We start from the raw sequence: 12,049 nt of genomic DNA, 5'->3' as shown, positions 1-12,049 counted from the left end.
TGGGTCGTGGATGTGTATTCCAGCATGACAATGACCCAAAACACACGGCCAAGGCAACAAGGGAATGGCTCAAGAAGAAGTATATTAAGGTCCTGGAGTGGCCTAGCCAGTCTCCAGACCTTAATCCCATAGAAAATCTGTGGAGGGAGCTAAAGGTTCGAGTTGCCAAACGTCAGCCTCGAAACCTTAATGACTTGGAGAAGATCTGCAAAGAGGAGTGGGACAAAATCCCCCCTGAGATGTGTGCAAACCTGGTGGCCAACTACAAGAAACGTCTGACTACTCTGATTGCCAACAAGGGTTTTGCCACCAAGTACGAAGTCATGTTTTGCAGAGGGGTCAAATACTTATTTCCCTCATTAAAATGAAATCAATTTATAACATTTTCGACATGCGTTTTTACGGATTTTGTTGTTATTTTGTCTCTCACTGTTCAAATAAACCTACCATTAAAATTATAGACTGATCATTTCTTTGTCAGTGGGCAAACATACAAAATCAGCAGGGGATCAAATACTTTTTTCCCTCGCTGTATCTCTTTTTCAGAAGTGATCTGGCCACTTAGCTCAACAAAGTGGCTTATCATCACGTGGATTTTATGGCAGCTAAATGCTCGTGAACGCATGTAGATGCTAAATGTGGAGGGAAAAAAACGGAGGACCAGGAGAAAAATCCACGCAACAACGGGGAGAGAGACAAGCAAACTCAAAATGTATACCAGGCGCCAGGGTTCGGGATCGAACACACGACCTCCTGTATACCAGGTGAGGTAGTGAACACCTCGCCACCATTGGCACCCCTTGGTCAGCGTAGAAGAGGAGGCACAGATGCCCTCGAGAGCTCCCTCTAGTGGACGCCCTTTCTGCCAGCGGTGGCATGAGCGAACAATTGTAGAGTTGAACCTTTACCATTTTTTGTACCTTTTACCTTTTTTACCTTCAGCTCTTTTACATGAACCTCCATTGGCTCCACTCTGGACGGCGTAATGCGGAGGTCGCTGGTCCGATTCGATCTCCCAGCGCGGCACATAAAACAATTGGCGCGCCTCCGTCCGCCCAACTTAGACCATCCTCCTCGAACCGGCTTCACGAACTGGCTCCGCTGTGTTGCTCGAGGTGGGCCAGGCAGAATCGCGCTCCGTTGAGACGGTCAACACAACCACCGCAGCAGCAGCGTAGAGCGCTAATACGCCTTGCCGCAGGCGGTCGGTCGGTCGGCCGGGCCGACCGGCCGGCCGGCCGGCGCCTCCGCCCCCGATGCGAGGAATCGATAGTTCAGCAATTATAAATTCTCGCTCCGCCTCTGCTCTGCGACGGGCTGCCCCATTAGCGGGGCCCTCGTGACACGGTCGCCGCTTTGCCCTGCCAACGCTCGCGCGCCCGGCCGCCGTGCGAATAGAGGAAAATCCGTCCGCTCCGAGCTTGGCGCAAGGCAAAGGAGCCGCCGCCTGTCGCGGCCCTGTGTCTGTCCCCTTGGCTCTGATCTCGGCCGAACAAAAGGGGTTGTCTTTGCGGTTTTGTGCTGCACGCGGCTGCGAAGGGGATCCGTGGCTTGGTGGGGTTTGCTCGACCGCGCAGTAGCGATGCCGTCGTCGAGTGTGCAGGCGGTGCAGCCGCATGGCTGATTATGGTTCGTAACTGTTGCTACTTGCAACGCGGATGGGCTCTATGTGGTGAATCAAATCTCGCGTAGACTTTCACAGAGGTTTGCCCAGCCAATATGAAGGCTTGATATTTTGACGAATGCTTACGCAAACGCAACAAGCGTGCATGAATAAAATTGAGACAATTATCTTGAATATCGCCGTTGAACCTAGAATCTTGGTGGCTACCCATTTGGAAAATTATTTTGGCTCCAGCCTATTTGCAGGAGGGGGCGGCGGGTGGGGGGGGGGTTAGGGCGGCGGGGGGGGGTTAGGGCGGCGGGGGGGGGGGGTTACGGCGGTGGGGGGGGGGGTTAGGGCGGTGGGGGGGGTTAGGGCGGTGGGGGGGGGGCAGCGAGGGGGTGGGGGGATATTTTTGTGAGTTGAACAGCAGCCAACGGATGCCCTTAGCAGATCAGCTGCCTCCAATTCATGGAAAATTTGGGCTCCTGGTTTTGTCAATTATTTCATCTAAGTGGCTCCGACATGTCCTCTACAGCCGTCTGTGAAACATCAATTTTGTTTTGCTGATGTGCAGGTCAGGGGCTTGTTTACACAGTACGCAGTAATTGTGTCTGGTTGTTAGCAGCGTATCAGAAATTGTGCCCTGCATGCAGAGTGGTCAGGGACTAGGGTTGCCCGCGAGTGCCTGCCTGTGTACGTATGGGAGCGCCAACCCGAGTTCGATTCCCGCTCTCACGGCCAACATCGGTGACAAATATCTGATTTGGTTCTGGGGCCTCCCCTTAGGTCGGCTCAGCCTTAAATGTAACCATCAGCACTGGGGAGACAAAGGTGGCCAGGCGTTGTTTCGTCCATCCGACTCCTCGTGTGTTGTGCCTGCCTTCATATGCGCTCACTAGCGGGCACTTACCCTAACAGTCCGTTAAAGGCTATACGGGGGAATCTCCGGGTCTTAGGTAAAATAAACAAAATAGTTTTAAGTAGGATGGTCTCCTTTGAAAGAATGCCTTGACGAACTGAGGCTGTACGCGCACGTCATGGTTAGAAAAAGCGGGGTTTTGCGTGCAGTCAGGAATTGTGAAGAGCTGCTGCAATGTTTTGAAGTAGGCGGCGAACTGTACACGGGCGTCGCCACCTGGTTCATCGCTGGCGGATTCGCCGTGCCGATTGGTTCGGAGCGAACGGGCTGCGTCTACGAAAGAGAGCACGAGTCTGTCCCACTAAACGGATAATTCGTGAAATGCCTACGTGCCCGCTTTGTGGAGTGCGCCTAAGAATAACGTGCGGCCGTTGATCCGTCGAATGCGTGGGGCCCAGAGTTTTTGTGAAGGAGTCGGAGTCGGTATGTCCATGTGGGTTTTCACGTTCGTGCTGAACAGCTATCCGATGTTTTATTTTTTGGTCGTACCGTGTGTTGTTTTGGCACGACGTCCGACGTTTCGCTCCACGTGCGAGAGTTGGCGCTCATACTTTTTCAACCTTCGTATTCCTCCACAGTTCATACAACCGGGACGTACGTTTGTTCAAGTTTCATGTCGGTACGGGCAGCATTTTGCCTAAGCGTGTTTATCCCAAGGCGCACACAGCATACTGCACAAAGTGCATGAGTTTCGGTAACATCGCCTTTGTGAACAAAGTTGCAGGATGGTTGTAGTGGTACAGACATGGTGACATGTATGTATGTTGAACTTCCCCCCTCACCGTACGTAGCCAACCGTGCTAATCGGGAGTGCGGGGAAGGAAAACAAACTAAACACAAACAGCACTTCTAAAGAAATGAGTTTGAAATCTGGATTTTATAATGCATAGCTCCAGTGACTTTCTAATATCAGAAGGAAGTACGTTCCAGATTACCGCGGAAGTGCATCTGAAAGCGCACGATGTAATGACCATCTTTGTTCGATGGCCGGCCAAAAGCCGCAGCTGCGAGGATGGCCCGGAGTTCACGTGATGATGGTTTAACGTTGTCCATGGCGACGTGCTGCTGTCTGTAGGTTCTGCTACTGGAGGAGATGGAACGACTCCGGGACAAAGTCCGAGATCAGGAGATGATGATCGAGCGACTGCAGGTGGAGCTGGTGAGTGCCGCGCATCGATTTGACTCCTCTCAAACGTATGTTCCTACTTCAGCAGGTGGGCATCCTCCGAGATGCATCCTCACACATTTTCGCAGTTGATCTCATAAGAAAAATATCTGTAAGTTACATAACACGAGCGGGTTTCACATACAGTTGTCCGACACGTTTCCAGGTTCAGCCGATTGTTGTTCAGCCCAAGGTCCGACGTTTCGCTTCACAAGCCGGATGCTTCTTCAGGAGCCTAAGTAGAGGGACGGAGTTTCCTGAAGAAGCTTCCGCAAAATTGGAGCGAAACGTCAGACGACGGACGAGTGGTGCAACCTTGAAAAAAAATACACTTGAGATAGTTGTAGTTGTGAGTGGTTCTCAATTTGTTATGAGATCTACATTCAATGTGGCGTGAGTCTACCTGTTTTTATCACAGGTTTTTAATGCCTGCTCTAAAAGCAGAGGCACTTGGGTGGCGGCAGAAATAAAACAGATGACTCGGCACAAACTAGCCCAGCGGCTAGCATGCGGACCACTACACCATCCCATGATCCCACGAGCCAGTGCGGCGTAGTGTTTGAATTATAATGGCAATAACGCGCACTTTAATATAAAAAAAATACTTGAAAAATGACGTTCGAAAACTTTTAGACACATTTGTATATGCATACGTAAAATAAAAAAAAGACACAATTACAGCTTGGAAGACAAACTGAAGTCATGTCGTAGCCGGGCGCAGGGCAGTCACGAGAACTCCTCTTAATAGCCGAAGAGGATCCATTACTTGTAGAGCTCGGGAGCGGCGGCGGCGGCGGCGGCTCAACGTTCCAAGTGAATCGATCAAAGGTGACACCGAATGCCATCACGCGCAGGGTGGAACAAAAATAAATCACGAGCACGGCTCCTATTGCCGGCGATTGCTGTCCCCTTTGACGAATGCCAGCCGCTTTGCTCCAAGTGTCCCCACGCCCACGACTGTTGTCGCCCCTGACAGGAGGAGAGAGGCAGGGACGGAAGATCGGCGTCTGTCGCGGCGGGGAGCTCCTTCGAGTCACGGCCCCCTCGCGCCGAGCGCGGGACCCAAACCACCGAGCCCACGCAGCCCGCGAACGTGCGTGACCTCCGCTCTCGTCCGTCCACGTGTCCCAAAAACCCGAAGGGGAAAAAAAACACCGCGACCGTTGAGACAACCACCACAGTTGTTCACACTTGTTTATCTTGCAGGGCAGGAGGGGGGCGGGGGGCACCTGCCTCGAGTGTGCAGAGTTGAGCGTTTGTCGTGCCCCGTGTTAACATTCGTTGCGGTGGTATCTTGGAAGTAAGCCTTGACCCCCGTAATCTTGATAGCTTGGCCCACGCGAGAAAGGGTTTATTCTGGACCTTGGTGCTTCGAGCCAAACCTCTTTTCTTGCCTCTGCGCGTCTCAGAGGAGCCTTGAAGGTGACTTAACTTTAAGCGTCTCGTCCCTTGTTGTTTGCAAGTCTCTTCTGTTGCTGCTCCTGTGTAACTCCTTTTTCTCCTCCTGCCCTGCTTCCTCTGACTTGATCAAATCGTGCCGCCGTCAGAAGGCCACGGGGCCACGCAAATCCTTTTTGCCTGTGCGGACGGCACGAGGCCCGCGTCCAGACAAGCAGAGTGAGTGGTTCTGCAGCATCACTCCCCCCCCCCCCACCTTCCTATCTCTCTCTCTGTCCCCCTTCTGTGGTCTTTTTTGTATTTAATGTTTACAGCCGTCACCTCCGTTTCTCCCCCCCCCCCCCCCACTCTACTCGGCGATTAAAATAAAATGGGGGGCGGGCGAGGAGGGTTGGGGGCGGAAAAGAAAAACAAACGATGCCACAAGTTGGCCCCAGTGGGTTCACCTGAGAGGGGACGAAAATGGCACGGTCGGGTCTGGAGTGATTTCAGGAGGTGAAATTAGCTGCCACAATTGATTGACTTCACCAAAGCCGCCAGGCGTGTCAGCGTGGCGATTAGACGCCACCGGCGGCTCGCGCGAGCGGGCCTAATTGAGTGTCGTCGATGGGACTTGTGAAGAAGAAAGACGAATGTTCGGACTCCTCATCTCGACGGTTTTTGTTGTTGTTATCCGTGTTGCGTTGCCGCTGCCGCTGCTGCTGGTTTATTTCTCATTTCATTGTTCTCCACCTTTTGTTTTTCCTCCTCCTGTCGTGTAATCCTGCCGATTTCCCCGCTCCCCCCTTCCAGCCATTTTCTTCAGCGCAGTCCGAGTGCACAAGGTAAAGCGGTTGCACTCCTCGGCTTAGTTTTGCCGTGATGTCCGCGCGCGGGTTTATGCGGTGTGCATCCCCCCACCACCCCCCTGCCACACCCCCCCCCTCACCCACCACCCCCCTGCCACCCACCATTGTCCCCTGTGTTGTTGCCCCCCTTACCCCGCCTGGATTGCGGAGTCGATGATAGCAAGTGTGAAATCATGCGTAATGGGCCGTTTTTTGTTTCTGATACCAGAAAATTGGATTACATACGAAAGCCAGGTTAATTTATAGCCTGTTCTTATTAAGTTTAACTAAGATAACCTGAGGCGTTTTTTTTATCCCATTAATTTAAGAGCCTTGCCGACGGATATATATTTTTATCCTTTTTTTTCTCAATAGAAATAGGAGCTCATGTGGAGTATAACTTGGCTGTACGTTTTATTTTTTGCACATCGACTTTTTTTCCTCCAAGACAGTGTCTATTTATTTTAGTTTTTAACGATGAAAGAAAACTGTTTTTTTCCACACCAAAAAAAGTGGCCGTGTTAAAGTTTTTTTTTATTGATTTTATTTCATTTCAGACGTGCCGCCGCCCGACTACAGACACAGTGGCCAGCGTAGCGGCCACTTTGGCAGCCACACGGCCATCCGCGGGCCCCAGTGAGGCAGCTCGGCCAGACCTCCAGTTTGCCGATCGTTTTCAAGCTTCCCATGACGAATCCTCTGGACGCGTCGGGGACCTACTCGTCAAAACGGAACTCGTCGCGACTGCAGAATTGTCCCGGTCGCTGCAGCAGCAGCAGCAGCACGCATCCGACGGCCTTTACCGCTGTGGGCCCTGCAGCGTCCTTATTGATCGCGACGGCAAAACGGCGAGAGCAAAGGACTCGGGCGAGTGCAGGTCTTGCGCGAGCCCGCGAGAGCGGTTCTTTGAACCGCAGTCTCGCTGCGGACCTTGCGCCGCCTCGGCTTCCGCCGCGCCGGGCGAAAGCGAGGCGGCGCCGGCACGGCCTCCGGGTGAAAGCAGCCGGCCGGTCGGCTCGTGCGACCCCGCACGAGGCGGGCCGGTCGAAGGCTTCCGCGCGGGAATTGCCCCCGTCGTGTCCCGGACGGCGGGGGCGAAGAACGGCGTCGACGACGCGCCGGTCGACCTCCGGAGGCACGCCGCCTGGGTATCGGTGGGCGACGGGCGCGGCGAACGCGCCGACTTCGCGGCCGGCGCCGCCGGTAGCGGCCGCCTCGATAGCCCCGCGCCAGGCCTGTGTGCCTCGACCGGGAATGGCGAACCGGTTGACGGTTCGGAGGACAGATTTCCTGGCCCGCGGCGGGACGAACCGACGAGCGGATGGCAAAGCCAAACGGGGCGACCGTGCGACCAGATGCGAGGACTGGGTCACCTGACGTCGATCCCCATGGCAGGAGGAGGAAGAGGAGGAGGGGACTTGAGGTGCTTCTCATCACCGCTCCCGGGGCACTTAGCGGAATGGGTCTGCTCCGAAGGCGAGATTGCAGATAACGGCTCGGGTATTGCGGTGTCTGGAGAAGGAAATTGCTGTCAACTTATCGCTCAAGACAAACCCGGTTTTGTTGTCAGTGTTTAATTCTCCAGATGCCTTTTTTGTAATCTCTCTCTCTCTTTACCTTCATGGGAATGAAGGTTGTTTTTTTTGTGGAGCTGTTTATTGGGGATATTGATTTTTGTTGATACGATACATAAAAGAAGGGCAGTGATCTACTTTAATGCACAATACATAAAGTACAATAACACACAGATTATGAGTACCACATTAATAACAATAGCCATAGCGGTGGCCTGCTTTATGTGGTGTACATAAGGTGTAAATTTTTCGACATTATATCACACACACGGAACGCAGTAGAGGTTAGAAAGTTGAATTCTCCAAAAAGTAGATTTGTGGTTCAGAAACACAAACAAATACATGCACGTACCCACGCCACTTGAATGCATCGTGTATTCTTAAACGAAAAAACCCAAACTCTTTGTACATATTATTTCTTGAGACAAATGTCCAAGGACATTTTGATGGCGTGAATAGAAGAAGACCTTTTAAACACTTGTGCTTTTCCAAGCGTTATCAAACAGGGGCGAGTGCTGGAAGACTCCGTATAGGAAAAACGTCGAGTGACAGGAATTACTTTAAAATGCATCGGGCGACTCGAATGTATATATGAGATAAAAAAAAAATCCACGTTTCTTTAAGGGTACATCTCAAAATATTGCACATTCCATTGTATTGTACAGGATAAGTAAACACTCTTACACTGGGTTTCTAATGACTGTAAACGATTGTTTTTGTTTGGTATCTACTTGTTGTGTGGGCACAATGCAATTTACATTGATGAGGGGGGTGGAGGAGGCGGTAATGGAGAGGCTTGGCTGGAGGTGGCCAATCGGAGAACAGCATTGTGGTGGTACAGGGTGGACAGCGGCAGGAGCTGGGAGTAGTTGCTCGATTCCGGCGGGGGGGGGTTTCTGTGGAACCTTTCACTCATCACTCTATGGGGCATTCTCAGGCTGCACTGCGCATTGTTCGTCTTGATGTCCGACGTTTCATTCCACGTGCTTGGGAGCTCCATCAGTTCTCAAAGTGATTCTCCATGTGCCGGGGAGCTTGTTGAGGAACCGAGGAGTTGAACAAGGTCCCACCGAGCACGTGGCCGTGCCGAACATTGCGCTGTACAACCCGAAAACGTGTGTACAGCACGACCGCCATCGCTTGTGGTTGAGATGCAGAATGTTAATGTTGTTGCTGTGGCGAACTCCTCCATATCTCCACGGCCTGAGCGCGCTCCGCACCGCGTGTGGGTCTGACGTCCCCACGTGTTTGCGTGCGCAAGTGCAACGACGCCTATTTATTTGCACTTAAATATATATTGCGCGCGACGTTGCCCCGTGTAAGGTCCACTTTTCTCCGCTCTTTTGGGCCGAAGCCGCTCGGGTTGGATGCAGACGAGCGGCTGTCTTGTCTGTCTGGGATGGCGGCACGCGGTTGTGTCCCTGGACATTTGAGATGCGACGCCTTCCACCTTCCGTGCTGTGATCACGAAGTGTGAATCTTTCGCATCTTCGACCCGCGCGCGCGCGCGCGCGCGTGCGCCTGTTGGCACATAACGCTGCAACGAATGATAAACGCCGATTCCAGTTGGTTGTGCGGGACAGGTGGCTTCAATATGTAAAACAATATGGCCCACTTGAGAGTCATTTTTGTTGGTACGTTTTTTGAGTGACAGTAAGCGCACTGTGGATCGCGATGCTCGTGTGCGAATATGTACGGCTGCCTGGGTCTCGCACCGCATCACTCCACGGCGAATTGTTTTTCGCTTGTTACGCAGCGATATTTTATTAATATTTTAAGCCATAGGTGAACAAGCAAAACCGTGCATTGAATTACTTGATGAAGTACTGTGGGCAAGAACAGATGTTATGGGGTGTGTTGTGGTTGGTCTCTTTGAGGGCAAATATAGATTTAATTACAATGGGAGGGGTGGGCGTGGTCTAGCCGCATGCTTTTCCAGAACAAATTATAAAACGCCGCTCGCAAACACGGATGTCCAGCCCGCGATGCACAAGCATCGCGTGCATTCGAGGCATCCTCTGGCCTCGTCACAACGCGTGAAATGTAACGGAAGCTTTAACATGCAGCCGAAATGTAACAACTGTGAACGTGTTAAAAACCACAAAAACATCAATGTACAAATATAACAATCGAGGAAACTTTGCATCTCTTTTGTAAAGTGACCACGCGCAAGGGATGTTCCGTACAGGAGTCCTGACCCCCCCTCCCCCCAGCTCCTGATGTTATCACCACAGCGCTTGCGGGGAGGCATCTTCAAGCGGGGTGCTGTGACATCCCTTCGTTGCCAAGCAACTCCCAAGTGTGCCCGATGGTGGCCAACCTCTTCAGTGTTCTTCTCATCGTTGTGCACGCGGTGTGTGTGTGCGTGCGTGCGTGTGTGTGCACGCGCGCTTTGCGTTGCGGGCACGCGCGTGCAGAGTTTCTCGAGTGATTCCCACGCTGATGAGACACCGGAATCGCATCCCGCACGCGCTCTCCCCACGGGATGTGAGTGTGTGTGCACGCGCGCGCGCTGGCCGGCACCGCGCGCCCGGCCGCCTTTGTCTAACCAGTGGCGATGTTTGCTACACATCGCACCAGGTACTTATTTAAGGCTGAGTCGACCCAGGGGAGGCCCAGCACCGGTTCAGACAATTGTCACTGGCGTTGGCCGTGAGCGGGGAATCGAAGCCCGGTCGCCGGGTTCGTAACGCAGCGCGCCAACCGGTACGCTACCACTCGCCACGCACGCACATATGCGCGCGCACACACACTGGAGCGGATAACCCCCTACGGCCAGTCACGTGCAGCGGCGATAGTTATTTGTGGTACGCCTGTGCAATATGGGAGAGCGGTTGCACTTCTTGCAGCCGACAAAGGGAGGAGATAAACTATGTTGTGCTCGTGTAGGGTTTTTTTTAAACTACCATTCTTTGTTACCCGTTCTTTGTATCAGCAGCAGTGCTTTTTTGTGTCTAGTGGGTAGCTGCACATTTTAATCTTTTTCCAGTAGTATGTGATGGGTGTTTTATGTTTTTTACGGGATTCCCTCCATACAAGGTTCAAAACACTCTTAACTGATTTTATGCGAAGGTGTTGCTGATTGTTGGTACGGATAAAAAAAAAACGTTCAATGGTTAAAGTTTCACCTGTGAAAAAATAAAAATGTCAAAGTCTGAATTTCACTCGTACGCAGTTCTGCTCATGTGTATAACATTTTGTTTGTGTTGGCAATTGTTGGAAAGCACACAATGGAAATGCATTTCTCCATGTTCACTATGACAACACAAACCCCAACGCATTAATGCGTCGTTATGACAGCCCCTCAATCAAGATGCAGTGGCGATATGTTAACTACCACGCCTGGTATACACGAGGTCGTGGTTTCGATCCCGACCCTGACGCCTGCTGTATATTTGCGTGTTCTGTCTCCCCGTGGGTGACTGGATTGTTCTCCGGGTTCTCCGGTTTTTCCCTCCACATTTAGAAATATCCGTTTAGAGTATTTGGCTGCTATAAATTTCCACGTCATTTGTGGCCAGGTCACTTCTGAAAAAGAGCTATATAGCTCAGTGGACATTACCTGGTTAAATAAAAAATAGTTTCGTTAAGACCCCCCACCCCTCCAAGGTTACCAGGGCCACGGCACATCTGAGAGATCACGCGTCCATTCTTCCAGTCAATGTGGTGGGTTGGTGGGACATTCCACGTGAATTAAGTGTGTCGTTTAAATTTTGATTTAAAGCTTTCGTGACTGCAGTAATTCATACTCTTAGTTCTTTCGGTAAAGTCACGTTGAAGGGAAACAACAAAATAATAAAATATATATAAAACAATAAAAATTCTCACGACGTTTCGACCATAACACAAACGGTCGTCTTCAGGTTGTGTTATGGTCGAAACGTCGTGAGAATTTTTATTGTTTTATTTATATTTTATTATTTTGTTGTTTTCCTTCAACGTGACTTTACCGAAAGAACTAAGAGTATAAGTGTGTCGTGTTTGTAAGGCACCTTGAATTGTCACAATTGATCGAACCACAAGAGGAGGCGAATCTTTAGGAGCCCAGTTAACAGTCCGTATAATAATATAAAATGTAGAATGTTTGTAACGACTGCAGATTCATCATCATCAAAGTCATGAATGGTAGCAATACTCAGGCGCTGTGCATTAAACCAGGCTGATGCTGCAACAGCATTTGAGGTCCCTCAATTGCTCTCCGGGTGCAGTTATAGTGGCAGGGCACCTGCCACGGCAGCTTCCTCTGACACGGCGGAGGAAAATGATTTGTCATTTTTGCTGCTGTGCAGAATTGTTGCGGACATTAGCTTTAACAAGATGGTGACTCACTGAATACGCCAGGGGCGGCGGCGGGGGTCCTATAAACATGTGGCACTCATTGTTGGGCGACTGTGTGTGATGTGGTCTCATGGACGACATCATGCCTTGGTACAGCGATGGCATTGCATCTGCTCGTCAGTGTTATGCTCGTGAACCTGGTGCTGCTCACCAGCAGATGGGGAGCGGTAGTGTAGCGGTTAGCGCGCAGCGCTACGAACCCGGCGCGAGCCGAGTTCGATT

General features: G+C 51.5%; 1 protein-coding gene across 13 annotated transcripts in view; it reads left to right on the top strand.

The window, feature by feature from the left end:
- Window positions 1-10,653, top strand: part of LOC116940167 (uncharacterized) — a 56,697-nt gene extending 46,044 nt beyond the window's left edge. For 10 of the 13 annotated variants that reach the window (XM_076065560.1, XM_032949519.2, XM_032949520.2 and 7 more), the window contains 5 exons: window positions 3,601-3,684; window positions 4,667-4,783; window positions 5,238-5,307; window positions 5,881-5,912; window positions 6,473-10,653. In XM_076065560.1, the coding sequence (XP_075921675.1) occupies window positions 3,601-3,684; window positions 4,667-4,783; window positions 5,238-5,307; window positions 5,881-5,912; window positions 6,473-7,492 (1,323 nt within the window). In that variant the 3' untranslated portion in view covers window positions 7,493-10,653. The remainder of the gene's footprint in view (window positions 1-3,600; window positions 3,685-4,666; window positions 4,784-5,237; window positions 5,308-5,880; window positions 5,913-6,472) is intronic. The other 3 variants (XM_032949522.2, XM_032949523.2, XM_032949521.2) reach the window with 3 other exon arrangements.
- Window positions 10,654-12,049: the final 1,396 nt, after the last annotated feature.

The sequence above is a fragment of the Petromyzon marinus genome, chromosome 8 (assembly GCF_048934315.1).
Source record: "Petromyzon marinus isolate PM22_M1 ecotype Great Lakes invasive population chromosome 8, UKy_Petmar_22M1.pri1.0, whole genome shotgun sequence".
Lineage (NCBI taxonomy): Eukaryota > Metazoa > Chordata > Hyperoartia > Petromyzontiformes > Petromyzontidae > Petromyzon > Petromyzon marinus.
Note: the sequence above shows the minus strand (reverse complement) of the source record. Positions and strands in the feature narration are given on the sequence as shown.